Source organism: Convolutriloba macropyga, chromosome 14, assembly GCF_964194025.1.
Source record: "Convolutriloba macropyga chromosome 14, txConMacr16.3, whole genome shotgun sequence".
Taxonomy (NCBI): domain Eukaryota; kingdom Metazoa; phylum Xenacoelomorpha; order Acoela; family Convolutidae; genus Convolutriloba; species Convolutriloba macropyga.
In genome coordinates, this window is record NC_134481.1 from 2,389,431 (window position 1) to 2,413,044 (window position 23,614).

Below are 23,614 nucleotides of genomic sequence, written 5' to 3' on the forward strand. Positions count from 1 at the left end.
GATAGAATTTACTCTAATAAACTACGGTAGTTCAACCCACAGTCCTAATGCTCGAGCTTTATTGGTTTATCGCGTCTGTTTTTGATTTTGCTTGACCTTGAAAGTATTGCGTAAAGTGAGTTAATGAATTCTTAAACTACATTCAGCTGAACAGCGAGTGAGGTAAGCCAGAAGTCAAATGAAAACGTGAATTGCTTAAGACATTAACGTAAAGCCAACTAAAAAACAGCTGTACCAACAAAAATATAGTCAATGCTTCAAATTAGCCCAACAATGCTTTTAATTAAAGCAGAACTTCAGAACGCTATTCACGCCAACTTAATAGCAAAACTATAATTTAATAAAATTTTTGAAGCAACAAAATAGTTTAAAAAACAAAGCCGGCAGATTGCCGGAATAGCTGCGAAAGAATAGACCTGCGTGCCATATAATAGAGACAGAAACAGATACAGATCTAAATTGAAAAAAAATCGACGCCGCTCAAACAAACTAGGTAAAAAACATTCAGCGATAAATCAATAAAGCTTGTTAAAATTCAGTCCGCAGACGCCTCTTATTAGGGACCGTTATTACACATATGAGTTCCTTTGACCTTAAACAAATTCAAATTAAACTTAAGTTTTAAAGTGCAAAAGTCATTTTATTGAGTGAGGTAAGTCACGTATGATCAAAATCTAATCACGCAAAAAACTTTTGCTAAAGCGAGTGAGAAATGACGTCACGCGCGCAAATGCCGCTAGTGAGAGGAAGAAGTCATTCAGAAAATTTGACTTTTTCAGCTTTGCTGTGTGAACAAATGTAAAACGAAAAAAGAGCGTCAGACGACGAAACAAAAAAAACCAAGAGTACCGCAATATAGCTACGCTCAGCTTACAGCTTCGCAGCTATAAAAAACAGTTTGGAAAGCAGCACGTGAAATTTTGATGGCGTCGAAAAATAATTTTCACGCCTTAAATTTGCGCTCTATCTGTTCAGCTTTGTTCAGCTTCAGCACGTGCAGCATTTGAATTTGTCCTTAACAGTATTTAGTAAAATTAGTAATTCATTGAGTGAACTGATTTCAAATCCATTTAGTATAGAAACAGTGAGTGAGATAAGTCAAAAAGTGAACGTCGTGACCCATGTAAAACAAAAAACGTGATCAAAAGGTTAAAACATAAACCGACTAATATCGGAAGAATTCCTCTCGAACGACTGGCGGATAAAAAATTATTTGACCACGCCGCTCTTCGAACCATTGACCACCCGATCCCTAACCAAATGCACTGCCCACTCGGCTATCAGGCCCTTCTTGTCGCTATGCTGCAACCGACTTTATATTAGTAACAAGCTTTACTTTGGAGTGCGAGCAATAGAGATCACTCAAAAATTGAGAACGAAAGCGTGAAAAAGTCACTCGAGAAGTCAAAGAATGTTCTAGAAGAAAAGCGCAAAAACGGTCAAGCGAAAATTTGCATAAAAAGACCAAGACGTTTACAATAATTGCTATGAACTTCGTTCAAGAGCAATTAAAACGAATTGAAAAAAGCGTCTAAATAATTGCTTTTCAGAGGCTGACGGAGGCTATTAAAAATCTTCGAGTCGAAAGAAGGAGAGCGTCTAAACAATAATCTTATGTTAGTAGTAAAAAATGAGGGGGTCTGTCGCCCACTTTTGACTCATTTCAATTGAACGACAGACCCCCCCCCCCCCCCCCCCCCCCCCCTCTTCTTACTACTTATGTTAGGCGTCAATGCAAGCGTCTATCGCAATTTTTAAGCGTTTATCGTCACCAAAATTCACAATTCACTCGTATGTTTTACATTTTTAAATCTTAAAACATTGTGGAATGTACTGACTTATAATTAATCCTTTTAATTGGCCCATAAAACCAGACAATTTATTTAGAAGAAAGTTGATCTTGGTTCCCGTACAAGCTTGTATAGTTTTTTGTGCTTTAAAACTAGGACGTCCAGGAAGCTTTAGCCAATTTCCTAATTTTCATTTCGTTTTTGTAACGGTCGAACGTTAATACACACCCACATGGCAGGCAAGTGCATGTAATTAGATTATTCTTGTGAGCATTTCTCACTGTGTTTTGCTTACTTTTTTGTTGAATGTTTGGAAATTAATCCTCTCCCCTGAAAAAATTAAATTCTAACCCATTATGGTATTTGTATCCACAGTTTTTTTTTTTTTTGGGGGGGGGGGTATATAACCACTTTTTATGACTGGGGGCGTATGATCTGAAAGTCCGGAAATCTTTGTCAAGGCAAAAGCTTGAAAATGAACAACAATTTTAAATTAAATTCGTTACCTGGAAACTGAACTATCAATTACGCTTAGAAGCTCACCACTAGATTGTTATAGCGTTCATTGTAGCAATTAACTATAGCGTTCACGTGCTATTAATAACATAACACCAAAAGCGACAAATGGTTAATCATTCCTGTTGAATATGTCTCATACCTTCAGCGGCATGGGCCCTCTCGTCTTCAACCAAAAAGGCCAAAGAGTTAAAATTACTCTTACTTGCCACTTTCAACTTTAGATTAAAGAAAAATCCAAACTAACCCAACTAAGTACACCGGATTCTAATTCATCGCCCGAAACATGCCCAAGCAGTATTTTGCTCAAAAGTTACGTTCTTCGTAATTTGTCTTATTTCGAAGAAATAAGAACACGTTACCTATGAGATAGTGCATCGACAATACGGGACGGCGGGGGAGAGGGGTTGGGTGGGGGGTGGTGTGGATATATTTTTTGCACCCTAAGCTGCTTTCAAGCGGCATATGAATATTGCCTACCTCGTACATGATCCTGGCCATGACAGAATTGTCATAGTATAGCTGTGCCTTGGCCTCCACCGGCTGAGGACCAAAGATCTGTTCACACCTGAAGAAGTCGAACACCACAATGCTCTCCGCCATAAACTGAAACAGTTCAACTCATTTTACTCTTCTTAGAACAAACTTGTACAGGTCGGCTCGGTTCTGTCTGTGCGCGGCAGAGCAAGTTCCAATGTAGTCTGGGCAAAATAATGAAGTGATTCTACAGATTCCTGTGCGAGTCAAACCAAAGATTTAAAACCAGAAAGATTGCAAAAACAAAAATAGGCGTAACGTGTGGTAGATCACTTTTTGAGAATGACTGTGATAAGCACAGCCCCGAAATAGAGTTCAAGGGCCTTACGCTAAAAAATGGTTATTGGGATAAAAGACAAAAAGTTGCTACAGAATTCAGATTTCAAATTCTATCCTTATTTTAAACCCAAATTTCAGAAAACATTGCTGCCCTTCAATTAATAGAGCTTTATAACCCTTTTTGAGTGACATCTATTCAGTTTCATCCAATTTTCCACAGAGATTGACCTATAAACTAAAACCAAGGAGAGTAACAAATGACGTCATGCACACAAAATCAGCTGTTGAATAGTAGTAGTCCTCACGAGAAATTTGACTTCTAGAAGTGTGATCAAATGGTTGTCATAAAAATAGGGAGAAGGCGAATTAAAAACATAACCGGCAGATTGCCGGAAAAAAGCCGCCGTTGATTCCAATAAATCAATTGGGATTGAAAGAAAAGAAAATATCAACAAAAATTGATTTTTGTACTAAAACATTTTTAAGTGCCATTTATTTTGATGTTATTTCGTAGTTGAACATACTCCTGTCTCTCAGTGAGAGGCTACAGGGTCTAGCATGGATACCAATAAGCATTATGGATAGTAACTAAAACTTATGAGAACAAAGTTCCAGTACCGGGCATCTAAAAATGGGCTTTATCGGTTTATCCCGTTTCTATTTCTGACTTTGATTTTTTTTATACTGACTCTCTTCATTTGAATTGCTTTGCTGAGCAGCTGCTGTTTAAAAGGACTTTGAGCAGAATGACAGAAGAGTGAAACTAGCCTAGAGAAGTCAAAAAGATTTCACGCAAAATGTCGAACCAGCGGCAAAAAGGTAGAGCGAAAAAACATCCGACGAAGTAAAAAAACATAGCAGGACAAGTCCTGACGTAAAAATCAAAGAACTTTCACTGACTAAACACAATAATGAAGTGATTCTATAGATTTCTGTGCGACAGTAAAACCAACGATTTAAAATCAGAAAGATTCCAAAACAAAAATATGCAGAACGTGTGGTAGATCACTTTTTAAGAATCACTGTGATAATCATAGCCGAAAGAGACTGCAAGAGCCTTACGCTAAAAAATGGTTATTGGGATAAAAGACAGAAAGTTGCTACAGAATTCAGATTTCAAATTCTATCCTTATTTTAAACCCAAATTTCAGAAAACATTGCTGCCCTTCAATTAATAGAGCTTTATAACCCTTTTTGAGTGACATCTATTCATTTTCATTCAATTTTCCACAAAGATTGACCTATAAACTAAAACCCAGGAGAGCAACAAATGACGTCATGCACACGAAATCAGCTGTTGAATAGTAGTAGTCCTCACGAGAAATTTGACTTCTAGAATTGTGATCAAAAGGTTGTCAAAAATAGGGAGAAGGCGAATTAAACACATACCCGGCAGATTGTCGGAAAAAAACCGCCGTTGATTCCAACAAATCTATTGGGATTGAAAGAAAAGAAAATATCAACAAAAATTGATTTTTGTACTAAAAATTTTTTAAGTGCCATTTATTTTGATGTTATTTCGTAGTTGAACATACTCCTGTCTCTCAGTGAGAGGCTACAGGGTCTAGCATGGATACCAATAAGCATTATGGATAGTAACTAAAACTTATGAGAACAAAGTTCCAGTACCGGGCATCTAAAAATGGGCTTTATCGGCTTATCCCGTTTCTATTTCTGACTTTGATTTTTTTATACTGACTCTCTTCATTTGAATTGCTTTGCTGAGCAGCTGCTGTTTAAAAGGACTTTGAGCAGAATGACAGAAGAGTTAAACTAGCCTAGAGAAGTCAAAAAGATTTCACGCAAAATGTAGAACCAGCGGCAAAAAGGTAAAGCGAAAAAACATCCGACGAAGTAAAAAAAACATAGCAGGACAAGTCCTGACGGAAAAATCAAGGAACTTTCATTGACTAAACACAATAATGAAGTGATTCTACGATTTCTGTGCGACAGTAAAACCAACGATTTAAAATCAGAAAGATTCCAAAACAAAAATATGCAGAACGTGTGGTAGATCACTTTTTAAGACTCACTGTGATAACCATAGCCGAAATAGACTGCAAGAGCCTTACGCTAAAAAATGGTTATTGGGATAAAAGACAAAAAGTTGCTACAGAATTTAGATTTCAAATTCTATCCTTATTTTAAACCCAAATTTCAGAAAACATTGCTGCCCTTCAATTAATAGAGCTTTATAACCCTTTTTGAGTGACATCTATTCATTTTCATCCAATTTTCCACAAAGATTGACCTATAAACTAAAACCCAGGAGAGCAACAAATGACGTCATGCACACAAAATCAGCTGTTGAATAGTAGTAGTCCTCACGAGAAATTTGACTTCTAGAATTGTGATCAAAAGGTTGTCAAAAATAGGGAGAAGGCGAATTAAACACATACCCGGCAGATTGTCGGAAAAAAACCGCCGTTGATTCCAACAAATCTATTGGGATTGAAAGAAAAGAAAATATCAACAAAAATTGATTTTTGTACTAAAAATTTTTTAAGTGCCATTTATTTTGATGTTATTTCGTAGTTGAACATACTCCTGTCTCTCAGTGAGAGGCTACAGGGTCTAGCATGGATACCAATAAGCATTATGGATAGTAACTAAAACTTATGAGAACAAAGTTCCAGTACCGGGCATCTAAAAATGGGCTTTATCGGCTTATCCCGTTTCTATTTCTGACTTTGATTTTTTTATACTGACTCTCTTCATTTGAATTGCTTTGCTGAGCAGCTGCTGTTTAAAAGGACTTTGAGCAGAATGACAGAAGAGTTAAACTAGCCTAGAGAAGTCAAAAAGATTTCACGCAAAATGTAGAACCAGCGGCAAAAAGGTAAAGCGAAAAAACATCCGACGAAGTAAAAAAAACATAGCAGGACAAGTCCTGACGGAAAAATCAAGGAACTTTCATTGACTAAACACAATAATGAAGTGATTCTACGATTTCTGTGCGACAGTAAAACCAACGATTTAAAATCAGAAAGATTCCAAAACAAAAATATGCAGAACGTGTGGTAGATCACTTTTTAAGACTCACTGTGATAACCATAGCCGAAATAGACTGCAAGAGCCTTACGCTAAAAAATGGTTATTGGGATAAAAGACAAAAAGTTGCTACAGAATTTAGATTTCAAATTCTATCCTTATTTTAAACCCAAATTTCAGAAAACATTGCTGCCCTTCAATTAATAGAGCTTTATAACCCTTTTTGAGTGACATCTATTCATTTTCATCCAATTTTCCACAAAGATTGACCTATAAACTAAAACCCAGGAGAGCAACAAATGACGTCATGCACACAAAATCAGCTGTTGAATAGTAGTAGTCCTCACGAGAAATTTGACTTCTAGAATTGTGATCAAAAGGTTGTCCAAAATAGGGAGAAGGCGAATTAGACACATACCCGGCAGATTGCCGGAAAAAAGCCGCCGTTGATTCCAATAAATCTATTGGGATTGAAAGAAAAGAAAATATCAACAAAAATTGATTTTTGTACTAAAACATTTTTAAGTGCCATTTATTTTGATGTTATTTCGTAGTTGAACATACTCCTGTCTCTCAGTGAGAGGCTACAGGGTCTAGCATGGAAACCAATAAGCATTATGGATAGTAACTAAAACTTATGAGAACAAAGTTCCAGTACCGGGCATCTAAAAATGGGCTTTATCGGCTTATCCCGTTTCTATTTCTGACTTTGATTTTTTTATACTGACTCTCTTCATTTGAATTGCTTTGCTGAGCAGCTGCTGTTTAAAAGGACTTTGAGCAGAATGACAGAAGAGTTAAACTAGCCTAGAGAAGTCAAAAAGATTTCACGCAAAATGTAGAACCAGCGGCAAAAAGGTAAAGCGAAAAAACATCCGACGAAGTGAAAAAAACATAGCAGGACAAGTCCTGACGGAAAAATCAAGGAACTTTCATTGACTAAACACAATAATGAAGTGATTCTACGATTTCTGTGCGACAGTAAAACCAACGATTTAAAATCAGAAAGATTCCAAAACAAAAATATGCAGAACGTGTGGTAGATCACTTTTTAAGACTCACTGTGATAACCATAGCCGAAATAGACTGCAAGAGCCTTACGCTAAAAAATGGTTATTGGGATAAAAGACAAAAAGTTGCTACAGAATTTAGATTTCAAATTCTATCCTTATTTTAAACCCAAATTTCAGAAAACATTGCTGCCCTTCAATTAATAGAGCTTTATAACCCTTTTTGAGTGACATCTATTCATTTTCATCCAATTTTCCACAAAGATTGACCTATAAACTAAAACCCAGGAGAGCAACAAATGACGTCATGCACACAAAATCAGCTGTTGAATAGTAGTAGTCCTCACGAGAAATTTGACTTCTAGAATTGTGATCAAAAGGTTGTCCAAAATAGGGAGAAGGCGAATTAGACACATACCCGGCAGATTGCCGGAAAAAAGCCGCCGTTGATTCCAATAAATCTATTGGGATTGAAAGAAAAGAAAATATCAACAAAAATTGATTTTTGTACTAAAACATTTTTAAGTGCCATTTATTTTGATGTTATTTCGTAGTTGAACATACTCCTGTCTCTCAGTGAGAGGCTACAGGGTCTAGCATGGATACCAATAAGCATTATGGATAGTAACTAAAACTTATGAGAACAAAGTTCCAGTACCGGGCATCTAAAAATGGGCTTTATCGATTTATCCCGTTTCTATTTCTGACTTTGATTTTTTTATGCTGACTCTCTTCATTTGAATTGCTTTGCTGAGCAGCTGCTGTTTAAAAGGACTTTGAGCAGAATGACAAGAGTGAAACTAGCCTAGAGAAGTCAAAAAGATTTCACGCAAAATGTCGAACCAGCGGCAAAAAGGTAAAGCAAAAAAACATCCGACGAAGTAAAAAAAACATAGCAGGACAAGTCCTGACGTAAAAATCAAAGAACTTTCATCGACTAAACCCAATAATGAAGTGATTCTACAGATTTCTGTGCGACAGTAAAACCAACGATTTAAAATCAGAAAGATTCCAAAACAAAAATATGCAGAACCTGTGGTAGATCACTTTTTAAGAATCACTGTGATAATCATAGCCGAAATAGACTGCAAGAGCCTTACGCTAAAAAATGGTTATTGGGATAAAAGACAAAAAGTTGCTACAGAATTCAGATTTCAAATTCTATCCTTATTTTAAACCCAAATTTCAGAAAACATTGCTGCCCTTCAATTAATAGAGCTTTATAACCCTTTTTGAGTGACATCTATTCATTTTCATCCAATTTTTCACAAAGATTGACCTATAAACTAAAACCCAGGAGAGCAACAAATGACGTCATGCACACAAAATCAGCTGTTGAATAGTAGTAGTCCTCACGAGAAATTTGACTTCTAGAATTGTGATCAAAAGGTTGTCAAAAATAGGGAGAAGGCGAATTAAACACATACCCGGCAGATTGCCGGAAAAAAGCCGCCGTTGATTCCAATAAATCTATTGGGATTGAAAGAAAAGAAAATATCAACAAAAATTGATTTTTGTACTAAAACATTTTTAAGTGCCATTTATTTTCATGTTATTTTGTAGTTGAACATACTCCTGTCTCTCAGTGAGAGGCTACAGGGTCTAGCATGGATACCAATAAGCATTATGGATAGTAACTAAAACTTATGAGAACAAAGCTCCAGTACCGGGCATCTAAAAATGGGCTTTATCGGTTTATCCCGTTTCTATTTCTGACTTTGATTTTTTTTATACTGACTCTCTTCATTTTAATTGCTTTGCTGAGCAGCTGCTGTTTAAAAGGACTTTGAGCAGAATGACAGAAGAGTGAAACTAGCCTAGAGAAGTCAAAAAGATTTCACGCAAAATGTCGAACCAGCGGCAAAAAGGTAGAGCGAAAAAACATCCGACGAAGTAAAAAAACATAGCAGGACAAGTCCTGACGTAAAAATCAAAGAACTTTCATTGACTAAACACAATAATGAAGTGATTCTACAGATTTCTGTGCGACAGTAAAAACCAACGATTTAAAATCAGAAAGATTCCAAAACAAAAATATGCAGAACGTGTGGTAGATCACTTTTTAAGACTCACTGTGATAATCATAGCCGAAATAGACTGCAAGAGCCTTACGCTAAAAAATGGTTATTGGGATAAAAGACAAAAAGTTGCTACAGAATTCAGATTTCAAACTCTATCCTTATTTTAAACCCAAATTTCAGAAAACATTGCTGCCCTTCACACAAAATCAGCTGTTGAATAGTAGTAGTCCTCACGAGAAATTTGACTTCTAGAATTGTGATCAAAAGGTTGTCCAAAATAGGGAGAAGGCGAATTAAACACATACCCGGCAGATTGCTGGAAAAAAGCCGCCGTTGATTCCAATAAATCTATTGGGATTGAAAGAAAAGAAAATATCAACAAAAATTGATTTTTGTACTAAAACATTTTTAAGTGCCATTTATTTTCATGTTATTTTGTAGTTGAACCTACTCCTGTCTCTCAGTAAGAGGCTACAGGGTCTAGCATGGATACCAATAAGCATTATGGATAGTAACTAAAACTTATGAGAACAAAGCTCCAGTACCGGGCATCTAAAAATGGGCTTTATCGGTTTATCCCGTTTCTATTTCTGACTTTGATTTTTTTTATACTGACTCTCTTCATTTTAATTGCTTTGCTGAGCAGCTGCTGTTTAAAAGGACTTTGAGCAGAATGACAGAAGAGTGAAACTAGCCTAGAGAAGTCAAAAAGATTTCACGCAAAATGTCGAACCAGCTGCAAAAAGGTAGAGCGAAAAAACATCCGACGAAGTAAAAAAAACATAGCAGGACAAGTCCTGACGTAAAAATCAAAGAACTTTCATTGACTAAACACAATAATGAAGTGATTCTACAGATTTCTGTGCGACAGTAAAACCAACGATTTAAAATCAGAAAGATTCCAAAACAAAAATATGCAGAACGTGTGGTAGATCACTTTTTAAGACTCACTGATAATCATAGCCGAAATAGACTGCAAGAGCCTTACGCTAAAAAATGGTTATTGGGATAAAAGACAAAAAGTTGCTACAGAATTCAGATTTCAAATTCTATCCTTATTTTAAACCCAAATTTCAGAAAACATTGCTGCCCTTCACACAAAATCAGCTGTTGAATAGTAGTAGTCCTCACGAGAAATTTGACTTCTAGAATTGTGATCAAAAGGTTGTCCAAAATAGGGAGAAGGCGAATTAAACACATACCCGGCAGATTGCCGGAAAAAAGCCGCCGTTGATTCCAATAAATCTATTGGGATTGAAAGAAAAGAAAATATCAACAAAAATTGATTTTTGTACTAAAACATTTTTAAGTGCCATTTATTTTGATGTTATTTCGTAGTTGAACATACTCCTGTCTCTCAGTGAGAGGCTACAGGGTCTAGCATGGATACCAATAAGCATTATGGATAGTAACTAAAACTTATGAGAACAAAGTTCCAGTACCGGGCATCTAAAAAGGGGCTTTATCGGTTTATCCCGTTTCTATTTCTGACTTTGTTTTTTTTATACTGACTCTCTTCATTTGAATTGCTTTGCTGAGCAGCTGCTGTTTAAAAGGACTTTGAGCAGAATGACAGAAGAGTGAAACTAGCCTAGAGAAGTCAAAAATATTTCACGCAAAATGGCGAAAAAGCGGCAAAATGAGGTAAAGCGAAAAAAAATTCGATGAAGTAAAAAAAACATGACAGTACAATTCAAACAATTTTCAATGAATAAACAGAAGACCTAGTGAGAAAATCACTTTTAAAAAAATCAGAACAAAGAATAAGAAAACATACCCGGCAGATTGCCGGAAAATAGCCGCCGTTGATTCCCATAACTCTATTGGGATTGAAAGAAAAGAAACTATCAACGAAAATTGATTTTTGTACTAAAACATTTTTAAGTGCGATTTATTTTGTTGTCATTTCGTAGTTGAACATACTCCTGTCTCTCACTGAGAGGCTACAGGGTCTAGTATCAAAGCAATAAGCATTATAGATAGTAACTAAAACTTATGAGAACAAAGTTCAAGTACCGGGCATCTAAAAGTGGGCTTTATGGGTTTATCCCTTTTCTATTTCTGACTTTCGTCGAATTCTATTTGTGATTTTTATACTGACTCTCTTCATTTTGAATTGCTTTGCTGAGCAGCTGCTGTTTAAAAGGACTTTGAACAGAATGACAGAAGAGAGAAACTAGCCTAGAGAAGTCAAAGATTTCACGCAAAATGTCAAAAAAGCGGCAAAAAGGTAAAGCGAAAAAAGTTTGACGAAGTAAAAAAAAATACGAGCGCTATAATAGCCGGCTGAGAAGATGAGGGCGGCTATTAAACATTAGCCCACTAGCGTCGGGCGAATTGCTCTCGAACGACTGGCGAGGCAAACAATTTAGAGGGGACATACGCTAGAAACTTTTATGTTAATGAATTCAAACAATTGCAAATAGTTACATCGAATCAGCTTAGTTAGAGCACATATGTATCATATTAATAGCACTCTAGAGATGCAATACCGGAAACAGAAGTCAAATGGCCGCACGTGAAAAAATCTGCTTTCAGAACTTTCAAAATATTGTTCAGATACCAATTTCTCACTCAATTTTAAAGACAACTTGAAACAAAATCACGTTTCAAATATACTCGCTTTTTCACTCCCTTCCCTCCTCCCCTATGATTAAAATCTGCACTCTTATTTGACGTTAAAAAGCCGAAAATAGTGAACAGATCAGAAAAAGAGCGCACAATTACTTTGGATTGCAATAAGGGCCGCTATATTGGCCAGCTTGGAAGATGAGGGCGGCTATTAACCACTCAAAAAAAGTCAATCGAGAATTGAAATCGAAAGAATGTTCTAGGAGAAATAGGTCAAGCGAAAGTTTTGAATAAAAAAGGGAGACACACACGTTTCCAATAATTGCTTCAAACTTCGTTCGAGAGCAATCAAACAGCTGTATAAAACTCCCAAAAGAGGCCACTGAACGGTTCATCTTTCAAATTTTCTGTAATTTGAGAATTTATTTAGCCCACTGGAAATTTTTAAGCCTCCCAAATCTAAAAACATAGCCAGCAGATTGCCGGAATAGCTGCGACAGAATAGACCTGCGTGCCATATAATAGAGATAGAAACAGATACAGATCTAAATTGAAAAAAAAATCGACGCCGCTCAAAAATTTAGGTTACAAAACATTCAGCGGTAAATTAATAAAGCTTGTTGAAATTCATTACACAGAAGCCTCTTATTAGGGACCTTTACTGCAAATATGAGTTCCTTTGACCTTAAACAAATAAAAATTAACCTTAAGTTTTAAATGGCAAAAGTCATTTTATTGAAAGAGGTAAGTCATGTATGATCAAAATCTAATCACGCAAAAAATTTAAAAACCTTTGATAAAGCGAGTGGGAAATGACGTCACACGCGCAAATGCCGTTAGTGAGAGGAAGAAGTCAATCAGAAAATTTACTTTTTCAGCTTTGCTGTGTGAACAAATGTAAAACGAAAAAAGAGCGTCAGACGACGAAACAAAAAAACATAGCAGGACTAGTCCTGACGTACTATTCAAAGAATTTTAATTGACTAAACAGAAAAAATAGACCTAGAATGGACTATGAGTGAATTGAGAAAACCATTTTTAAAAAAATCAGATAAAAAAATAAGAAAAAAAAACAGAAAACCGATGTCAAAATTCCGCATGTGAACAAACAAAACCACTAGCAAGAAATGAAATTTTAATTCAAACAAAAAACTAGGCCTAGAATGAGCTGTGAATGGATTGGGAAAAGCATTTTAAAAAAATCCGATCCAAAAAATCGAAAAAACAGTAAACATCAGAGTGAAATTGCCGCATGTGAACAAAAAACCGCTACCGAGAAACCGAATTTTTGTTCAAACACCGTTTTCTCACTCTACTTTAAAAATAGAGCGGAAAAAATTCACGCCGCAAAACCACCCACTTTTTCGCTCCATTTCCTGTTTCGTCGTGACCAACATCACTACTCCAATTTGACTTCAAAAATCATGAAAATGTGTGAACAGATCTTAAAAAAAATAGCCGGAAGATTTCCGGAAACGACTCGAAGTGGAAATCCACTTAAATGCCATTCAACTACTCATCAGACAAAACGTGGCTCCACTAATTTAGGATTATCTTGAAACAAAATCATAAAAGAAAAAAGTTAAGAAAATCAAGCCTATTAAAATATGATGAAAAATCTGATCAAAATCTGTCGTAAATCGAGACCCCGAAATAACTTTCTCTGTCAAAAAAACTTCATCAAAACTACTAGTGCCTACAAAACCACTTATGAGAAGTGTTAAAAATACTTGATGCCAAATCATGAAAAAAAAAGCTCTTCCAAACAACTTTGACTGAAAACCTGGAAAAAGTTAATACATTTTTTAAGATTATAAAAGCACATAAATCCAAAGAAAAATTCTTTTCAGCAAACAGGGTATCCAGATGATCGCAAAACAGTAGACAAGTCATAATAGGCTAAGAAATATATCTAAAGAACAGCAAAAAAAACGAAAAACTGCAAAAATTTAAGAAAAATAGTTCCAATTTTCGCTATTTTTCGTCATATTTACAAAAAAAATTGCTTCATATCCATAAAACTGCAACTATTTGTTATCTGAAAATTGCGCAAGTAATAGGGGTCTTTTCAATACCCATTTGAGGCAGTAAAACAAAACAGAAGTTAAAAAAATTGAAAAAATTAGCCCAAAAATCAGCAAAAAACATTAAAAACATCCGAATTAGCATAAAATTCATATAAGTTTCCAGAAACCTTCAAACCACTACAAACCAATTGAGAAAAAGTATTTAAAATTTCTTAATTTTTCTGTCATTTTTCCTCAGAAAAAGATAATTTAAACCAACAAAACTTTAATCAATTGGTATCTGAACATTCCCTAGGTAACAAGCTTCTATTCAAATCCCACTGAAAGCAGTAAAACAAAAAAAAGGTAAAAAATCATTAAATTTCCTCTAAAAATCAGCAAAACTTATCAAAAACCTTCAAATTAGCATTAAAAATCAATTCAACTACTTGAAACCTTCAATTGCTATCAAACAAGCCTGAAACTAATACAATGTCAATCAAACCTCATAACCATCAAAAACCTGCTTTTAAAAGCCGCACGTGAACAAAAAAATTTCGATCGCTGGAAGAAAATTTTTTTACACATCAAATTTTCCCGCTCTATCAAAAACAGCGGTATGAACAAAAACCATTCTCTTTTTGCTCCGCTCTTCACTTTTGTTCAGCACCAAAATCACTCCAAATTTTTTCACGCGTTTAATTTCCCGATTTAAAAATCACTCCAATAAAATTGATTTAAAAAAGGGACTTCTCCAATACTCCTCTTCGAGTCGTAAAAAAAGACAGCGCCCCAATACAATTCAAATTCTTTGAATTGTAAAACATAGCCGGCAGATTGCCGGAATAGCTGCGAAATAGACTTGCGTGCCGTAAATTACAGATGGAAAAAGATACAGAAGTGAGTTGATAATAGTTATCGCCGCCGCCTATAAAACTTATAAGTTTAATTCAAGGGAGGTTGTCTTTGGGTGCAAAAAATTTTTCACTGCCGCGACTCGAACCCGCGATCTCCGGATTAACAGCCAGTCGCCTTAACCACTCGGCTGTCGGAACATACAATTTATTTTCTTACAATCAACTTTGTTTTAGCAACAGATAACTTCTGAATAACCGCAATTTAGGTCACACAGAAAGTGTGAAATCAAGCGCGAGAAAGCCATTTAAGCAGTGACGATACAGAATGTTCTAGCATTTAAGCAGTGACGAGACAGAATGTTCTAGAACAAATGTACAACGAAAATGGAGCGTCAGACGACGAAACAAAAAAAACCAAGAGCACCGCAATATAGCTACGCTCAGCTTACAGCTTCGCAGCTATAAAAAACAAGAGCACCGCAATATAGCTTCGCTCAGCTTACAGCTTCGCAGCTATAAACATGAGATGGATCCCTCGAAAATTTTCTGAAAAAAAGTTAAAAATGAAACAGCGATAAACAATTCTTGAACAGTGGACTTAACATTACCCCCACAGGTTTAAAAAAAGCCATTTTGGCTGAGAAACCCAACAAATTGAGAAATTTGAGCTAAAATTCTTTTCACTTTTTAAACCTCGCGAACAGTTAAAAAATTAATGTGAACAATGAGCAAATGAGATTTACAATCGGAAAATTGCGCAGTGTTGTACCTTGTTGAAGTAAATGACGACAAGTCCGTTGTCATTCACAACGACGTCATACACATTGGGGTGTGACTTGAATGTGAACAACTCTTCAATTGGACAGAAACCACTTAGCGGGTTGACCTCAAAAATGCCCATTCCAGTGTCCTCATTGCCACCCAAGTACCTAAATAACAAATCACATTAATTATGATACATACCCACAGATGCTCAAAAATATTAATAAATTTCGTTCATTTGCCAAAAATTTCAGAACAAATTTATTATTTGCTGAATACAGAAAATATGCCAAACTCCTAACTCAAATATAAACGAAGAAGAGATATAAAAACATGGAAAATGGCCACCGTGTTCTCTATTTCCTTCAGTTTCGTTTACCGTTTGTTTTACTCCACTCTCGTTCCAATAACTAAGTTGCCTTTAGGGGATCTTTTCAACAATTGCCCCCCCCCTTTTGCAAAAGGGGGGCTATTCTTGAATAGAATTTAAGCGAGCGATTTATTAACCAATCAGAGGCGACTAATAACTTTCCACGTATGCGCATACTATGTTAAATTGAATAGAATAAAATACGCCATGCTATGTTAATTAGCCGAATTGGAATACAAAGCTAAAAGAATTTCCGACTGGCGGGTCGGTGGGCGCGCTTCGCGGCTTCGCCGCGATAACCGACCCGCGATTTCCGGATTACATCCCACAGCGCATGAGAGGCATGGCCGTGAAAAGCGGTCCGCAATTGCGCTTTATCTAATATTCGTCTATCTAAACTATAGGCCAAGTAATATTGTGGTAAATCATAGCACAGAAGGGGGGCAATTCTCTACTAGGTACCAAAGGGGGTACCAATAACTTTAAGTTGCCTAGCTAATTGGCGAAATACCGTTTAACGCCTAAATTACACTTCGGAATCTGCTCCGTCATTAAACTACTCGTATATCACTCTTTTATAAACATAGCTGGCAGATTGCCAGAAAATAGCCGCAATAGCTTCGTAGACCCGCAGTCTCAAAAAACAGTAAAAAAAAGACAGACCAAAAAACCTCGTCTTTTCATTGAAGGCTGATATGTAATATTTTGATTTAAAATCTGTATAAGTTATTGCTGCCTCCATTAGCGGCTCTCGAATAGCCTTCATTTAGAGTGACACACACCCATTTGACCTTATCTCTGAGTTAAAGTAAATAAAAGTCAATTTCAAAGTGAGGAAGTCATTTTTGAGAGTGAGGTAAGTCGTGTGACCAAAAATTTAATCATGCGAATGAACAAAAAACTCGCTCCACTAAGAGCGAAAAATGACGTCACGCACGCAATTCAGTAGAAATTGCATGAACGAATCAACAAAAAGTGGCTGTGACGTCATATGATCGTAACAAAAATCATGACGACGAAATAAAAAAACATAGCAGGACAAGTCCTGACGTACAATTCAAAGAATTTTCATTGAATAAACCGAAAAACTAGACCTAGAATGGACTAAGAGTGAATTGAGAAAAATAATATTAAAAAAAAATCAGAACAAAAAAATAAAAAAACAGAAAATCAATGTCAAAATGCCGCATGTGAACAAAAAAACCACTAGCGAGAAATCAAAATTTAATTCAAACAAAAAACTAGGCCTAGAATGAGCTGTGAATGGATTGGGAAAACCATTTGGAAAAAAATCCGATCCAAAAAATCGAAAAAACAGTAAAAATCAAAGTGAAATCGCCGCATATGAACAAAAAACCACTAGCGAGAAAGCGAATTTTTGTTCAAACTCCGTTTTCTCACTCTACTTTAAAATTAGAGCGAAAATTCACGCCGCAAAACCACTCGCTTTTTCGCTCCATTTCCTGTTTCGGCGTGACCAAAATCACCACTCCATTTGACTTCAAAAATCATGAAAATGTGTGAACAGATCTTAAAAAAAAAGACAGCGCCCCAATACAATTCAAATTCTTTGAATTGTAAAAATTCTTTGAATTGTAAAAAACCAAGAGAAGGCCAATAATAGCTCCAGCTATCGCTGTGCGGCTATTAATCACTGTTACTATATAGACAGTGGAGATGAAATAGTGTCATAAAATGGTAGTCTAATCACGGGGATACAAAGTGATAAAGTTAAGCATCTGTTGTAATCGCAACGAAAGTTGATTTAAAACATTACCACACGGTTGGGGTCTTTCCCATTATACCCCCCAAGCTTAGTGGTCAGATAAACTGTAGCCCCCCCCCCCCATCATGGTAACTATACCATAATGTATGCTATAATTTCATTGGGGGGCTATAATGGGAAAAACCCCACGGTTCTCATCGCCATCTCGAAGTTAATCAACAACTCGGGTTCGCCTCTGAGTTTGATAACTTCTCAAGGGCATTAACAACAGTGTTGTAATATTGAATTTGTTACGGTTATCGACGACCGCTTGAATGACACAAATGTTGGCGAACCGCTTACTGAGAATACTGAAGCATCTACACGCTTCTCACTGGTAGCCAGCACGGCGAAAAAAACCGAAAACCAAAATTTTGGCTGGATTGACAGATTTTTAGATCTTTGTTATGAAGCACCGCATGCCTTACGTGAGATTGAACTGAATTTTGAGTCTGTGGGCGAATTCTTGCAGAATCTTGTAGCTGAGAAGGAGCAAAGCATTATCGGTCTTAGTGGAACAGTCGGTCATGTTGTAGTAGATCTCGGCAGCCATGTATGCACTTCCCTGGCCACCACCCTCTACTTCAACACACACTTCCAACCTCTCAGAAGCCGGGGCAGAAGTCTTCGGAATGTCCAGAAACTGAAAACATAGCGGAATTGATCCAAAACGAAACGGCCGCTAGAAATGCGTGTGTACTAAAACTTATAAAAAAAAGAACATTGTTAATTTCCTCTGGTACACATAAGTATAAAAAGCAAATGGTAAAAGAGGCAATGTAAAGTTAAGAATATAACATTATGTAAAATTATAAAATCATTAAATTACTTAACTAAAAATTAAAAATTTGACCTTACATTATTAAAAAATGGCCTAAAATGCGAACATAAAATGTTCTCACAATTTTATATGTACATCGTGAAGATTAAAAATTAAAATTAAAATCTAATGCTCTCAATATCATCTTTAATATCAGTTACTTTTGGGTCCTTCAAAAATTCTTTCCAAAAATATTCTTTCAGTTGTTTTTTAAGGAAGCTTTCGATGTTGTTTTCAGTCTAATATTAGAAGGCAGACTATTATAAATTGGAATGGCTTGTGCAATAAAAGAATCAGTTAAAAACTTATTGTTCTTTCTTATATCGAAAGTTACTTTTTTTGACCTGTCATGTTGTTTTATTCTCATGGTAGAGAGAGGTTCAATTTTATACGCTGGAAGATCGTTGCTGAGTAAGCGAATAAAATATTTTGAGCAACGATATTTCAAGAGAAAAGAAACTGGTAGTATTTTGTTGCGAAGTTTGAGATCTGTAGACCGATCGTATTTTCTCCTATTAAAAATGGATTTTATTCCCCAATTCAATTGTTTTTCTAAAGTTGTGAGTAATGACTTTTGCAACCCTATCAGAATTAGAGCGGAATAATGTAGATGACTTATTACTATTGCATTAAGTAATAAGACTTTCGTTTTCTGTGGTAAACTTTTACTTAGTGTATTCAAAACTTTTATTCCACAAGCCATTCTCTGAAGAATCTTTTTCACTTCTCCATCAAATTTTAGTTTGCTGTCTATAATTACGCCAAGATACTTCACACTATTTGATTCTGCTATTCTTTCATTGTCAACATTCAGAACAGTATTTGTTAACCTCTTCCTGGTGCTGAACACAATATATTCTGTTTTTTGTTTGTTCACTACTAACTGGGACTTTGCAAAAAAATCAATAATTTTTGAGATGTTATGTTCAAGTTTTGTTTTTGCCGATATTTCATCAGTGTCGGATGTAAAAAGAAAAGTGTCGTCTGCGTACTGTACAACCGTGCAAAAGCGAGTGAGAAATGACGTCACGCGCGCAAATGCCGTCAGTGAGAGGAAGAAATCATTCAGAAAATTTGACTTTTTCAGCTTTGCTTTGTGAACAAATGTAAAACGAAAAAAGAGCGTCAGACGACGAAACAAAAAAACATAGCAGGACAAGTCCTGACGAACAATTCAAAGAATTTTCATTGACTAAACAAACATCTAAACCTAAAACAGACAATGAGCGAACTGGAAAAACAATTTTGAAAAAAAAATCAGATCAAAAAAATAAAAAAAACAGAAAATCAATGTAAAAATGTCGCATGTCAAAAAAATTCACTAGCGAGAAATGAAATTCGGTTCATACAAAAAAACTAGACCTACAATTAGCTATGAATGGATTGGGAAAACCATTCAGAATAAAATCCGATCCAAAAAATCGAAAAAACAGTGAAAATCAGAGTGAAATTGCCGCATGTGAACAAAAAACCACTAGCGAGAAAGCTGATTTTTGTTCAAACACCGTTTTCTCACTCTGCTTTAAAATTAGAGCGAAAAAATTTCACGCCGCAAAACCACTCGCTTTTTCGCTCCATTTCCTGTTTCGGCGTGACCAAAATCACCACTCCAATTTGACTTCAAAAATCATGAAAATGTGCGAACAGATCTTAAACAAAAAGACAGCGCCCCAATACAATTCAAATTCTTTGAATTGAAAAAAAAGAGCTTTGTAGATCTGCAGTCTCAACGAAAAGATAATAACAGAAACAGACAAAAAAAGAGCACCGCAATATAGCTACGCTCAGCTTACAGCTTCGCAGCTATAAAAAAAACCAAGAGCACCGCAATATAGCTACGCTCAGCTTACAGCTTCGCAGCTATAAAAATACTAATTTTTTCCTGGAAAAATCCAAACTGCTTACTTTATTTGGGTCGCATTCTTTAATTTATTTTGAAGCTATTTCATTTTGAAGCCATTTCATTTTGAAGCTATTTCATTAACAGTCTTACCAAATAGGATAGGCATCTTTTATTGACCTTCCCCGTGTGTAACGTGAGCAGCCTTAAGTGACCTATATACTAATGTTAAAAATTACGTTAAATTCGTGAAGTCAGTTATTAAAATGAAATTTATCACGTAATTCAGCTTAAAACTCACTTCCAATAAAAATGGTTCAGGATTTCTCTAAACACTTGCAAAATACGTAAACTTTCAACAAAGTTTCAAAAGCAGCAGTTTTGAAGCGTTTAGTATCACGAATCGTAAAAACCCAATACTTGAAAACTAAGCATTGCATAATTATGTAGACAAGCTAGAGAAAATGGAAAATAATTGAGAAAACATTGGCATGAGAAAACAAATGAAAACAAAACTATTTTAGAGACCAAGACCTGACTAACATTGAAAACAGGTTAAATATTAGCAGCCATTTTTAAAAGAAAAAGATTCAAAGTTACCACACAAAACGTTTAAACAAATCCGACTAACGTCGGGCGAATTGCTCTCAAACGATCGGCGAGCGGTTGGCTTCGTCAGTAGCTTTAGTGAGACCAGATTTAGCTTAAGTGAAGGGGCGTGAGATGAGCGCAGCGGAGGGGGGCACCGGTGGGAGGGGGATCTTTGGCCGCATGGGGCCCTTACGGCCGGAAAGATGTGGAGTGGGGATTGGGGGCAGGCTGAAATGGGGGCGGGGTGGGGCGTGGGATCAATTTCTAAGAGCTGCCCTTCACACCATAAGTACAAGTCTCCAAAACAGTTTCTGTGAATCGCACACTTGCAGAGTAGTGAGCTGAAACGCTCTATGATAACTTAATGCGCACTAAGCGCTACCTCTTGATCCCGTTTCTGAGAACGAAAAGTCAAATGGGTTTGACGAAAAATCGGTCAAGCGAAAAATCACATAAGAAAGACCGACAGGACTAATATAATTGCTACAAACTTCGTTTGAGATCAATTAACAATGATTTCCTAAAAAGTGCTAGTTATGTCATTTATGATACAACATTTCTACTATAATTCAGTGTTATTGAGGGTAATAGATGATAACATCACGCCACATTATAACAGCTGAAGTGCGTCATCAACCAAAGAGTTAAGGAAAGAGATAAATAGTCTGAGAGATAGAACGTGAACAAGAGAAGGAAAGAAAACCCAACCGGCAGAGAGAGAGAGAGAGAGCTAGGAAGATTTTCCAAGATGGGATTTGACTATAAAAGTTCTAATTTTCTCTAGTTATCTAGCCTTGTTAGTAATTAAATCATATAGAAAAAACTGAAGTGCAAAACTTAAAAAGTTTCCAAATTTCGCAGTGAAAAAAAAGTTCATAACCATTCTTTGTCTCTGGAGTTCTGTCATGTAACCCATCTGCAAGATTTAAAAAATTTTGTTGGCCAGTAATGATAGTTAAACTCAGAATAGTACAAACAATAGGAAAGTAGTAATAGGCCAAGAAACTTGTCTAAAAACACACACAAAAAACGAAAAACTGCAAAAAAAATTACGAACAATAGTTTCAATTTTCGCCGTTTTTTGTCATATTTCTCAACAAAAAAAATGCTTCAAATCCACAAAACTGCTACCACGTGTTATCTGAAAATTGCTCCAGTAATAGTGGTCTTTTCAATACCCATTTGAGGCAGTAAAACAAAACAATCGTAAAACAACGCGAAAATTAGCCCGAAAATCAGCAAAATACATGAAAAGCCTCCGAATTAGCATAAAATTCATTCGAATTTCTAGAAACCTTTTAGCCACTACTAGAAGCAGCCTAAAATTAAAACAAAATGATAACCAAACCTCTTAACCAAAAAAACATAGCCGGCAGACTGCCGGAATAGCTGCGAAAGAAAAGACCTGCGTGCCATAATAGAGATAAACAGATACAGATCTAAATTGAAAAAAAATCGACGCCGCTCAAAAAACTAGGTAAAAAACATTCAGCGATAAATCAATAAAGCTTGTAAAAATTCATTCTGCAGAAGCCTCTTATTAGGGACCTTTACTGCACATATGAGTTCCGTTGACCTTAAACAAACTCAAAATAAACTTAAGTTTTAAAGTATAAAAGTCATTTTATGATCAAAATCAATCACGCAAATAACCTAAAAACTTTTGCTAAAGCGAGTGAGAAATGACGTCACGCGCGCAAATGCCGTTAGTGAGAGGAAGAAGTCATTCAGAAAATTTGACTTTCTAGAGAACAGCGATATGAACAAAAAAAAACACTCTCTTCTCGCTCCACTCTTTATTTTGTTCAACAACAAAATCCCTCCAAATTTTTCACGTGTTTCATTTCCCGCTTCAAAATTCACTCAATTAAAATTGATTTTAAAACATAGCCGGCAGATTGCCGGAATAGCTGCGAAAGAATAGACCTGCGTGCCATATAATAGAGATAGAAACAGATACAGATCTAAATAGAAAAAATCGACGCCGCTCAAAAAAACTAGGTAAAAAAACATTGAGCGATAAAATAATAAAGGTTGTTAAAATTCAGTCCGCAGACGCCTCTTATTAGGGACCGTTATTATACATATGAGTTCCTTTGACCTTAAACAAATTCAAATTAAACTTAAGTTTTAAAGTGCAAAAGTCATTTTATTGAGTGAGGTAAGTCACGTATGATCAAAATCTAATCACGCAAAAAACCTTTGCTAAAGCGAGTGAGAAATGACGTCACGCGCGCAAATGCCGCTAGTGAGAGGAAGAAGTCATTCAGAAAATTTGACTTTTTCAGCTTTGCTGTGTGAACAAATGTAAAACGAAAAAAGAGCGTCAGACGACGAAACAAAAAAACATAGCAGGACAAGTCCTGACGTACAATTCAAAGAACTTTCATTGACTAAACAGAAAACTAGACCTAGAACGGACTATGAATGGATTGGGAAAACCATTTAGAAAAAAATCCCATCCAAAAAATTGAGAAAAACAGTAAAAATTAAAGTGAAATTGCCGCATGTGAACAAAAAACCACTAGCGAGAAAGCGAATTTTTGTTCAAACACCGTTTTCTCACTCTACTTTAAATTTAGAGCGAAAAAATTTCACGCCGCAAAACCACTCGCTTTTTCGCTCCACTTCCTGTTTCGGCGTGACTAAAATCACTACTCCAATTTGACTTCAGAAATCATGAAAATGTGTGAACAGATCTTAAAAAAAAAAGACAGCGCCCCAATACAATTCAAATTCTTTGAATTGTAAAAAAACCAAGAGCACCGCAATATAGCTACAATCAGCTTACAGCTTCGCAGCTATAAAAAGGACTTCTCCAATACTTCTCTTCGAGTCGTAAAAATTAGGAGCGCTATAATAGCCGGCTGAGAAGCTGAGGCGGCTAT

The 23,614-nt window shown here is 36.0% G+C and overlaps 1 protein-coding gene across 1 annotated transcript in view; it reads right to left on the minus strand.

The window, feature by feature from the left end:
- LOC142353374 (alpha-2-macroglobulin-like) overlaps positions 1-23,614 on the minus strand; it is a 28,735-nt gene that overhangs the window by 720 nt on the left and 4,401 nt on the right. The window contains exons 6-9 of the mRNA XM_075405606.1: positions 17,904-18,118; positions 15,348-15,507; positions 2,787-2,912; positions 2,449-2,472 (exon numbers count right to left, since the gene is read on the minus strand). Coding sequence (XP_075261721.1) covers positions 2,449-2,472; positions 2,787-2,912; positions 15,348-15,507; positions 17,904-18,118 — 525 coding nt within the window. The remainder of the gene's footprint in view (positions 1-2,448; positions 2,473-2,786; positions 2,913-15,347; positions 15,508-17,903; positions 18,119-23,614) is intronic.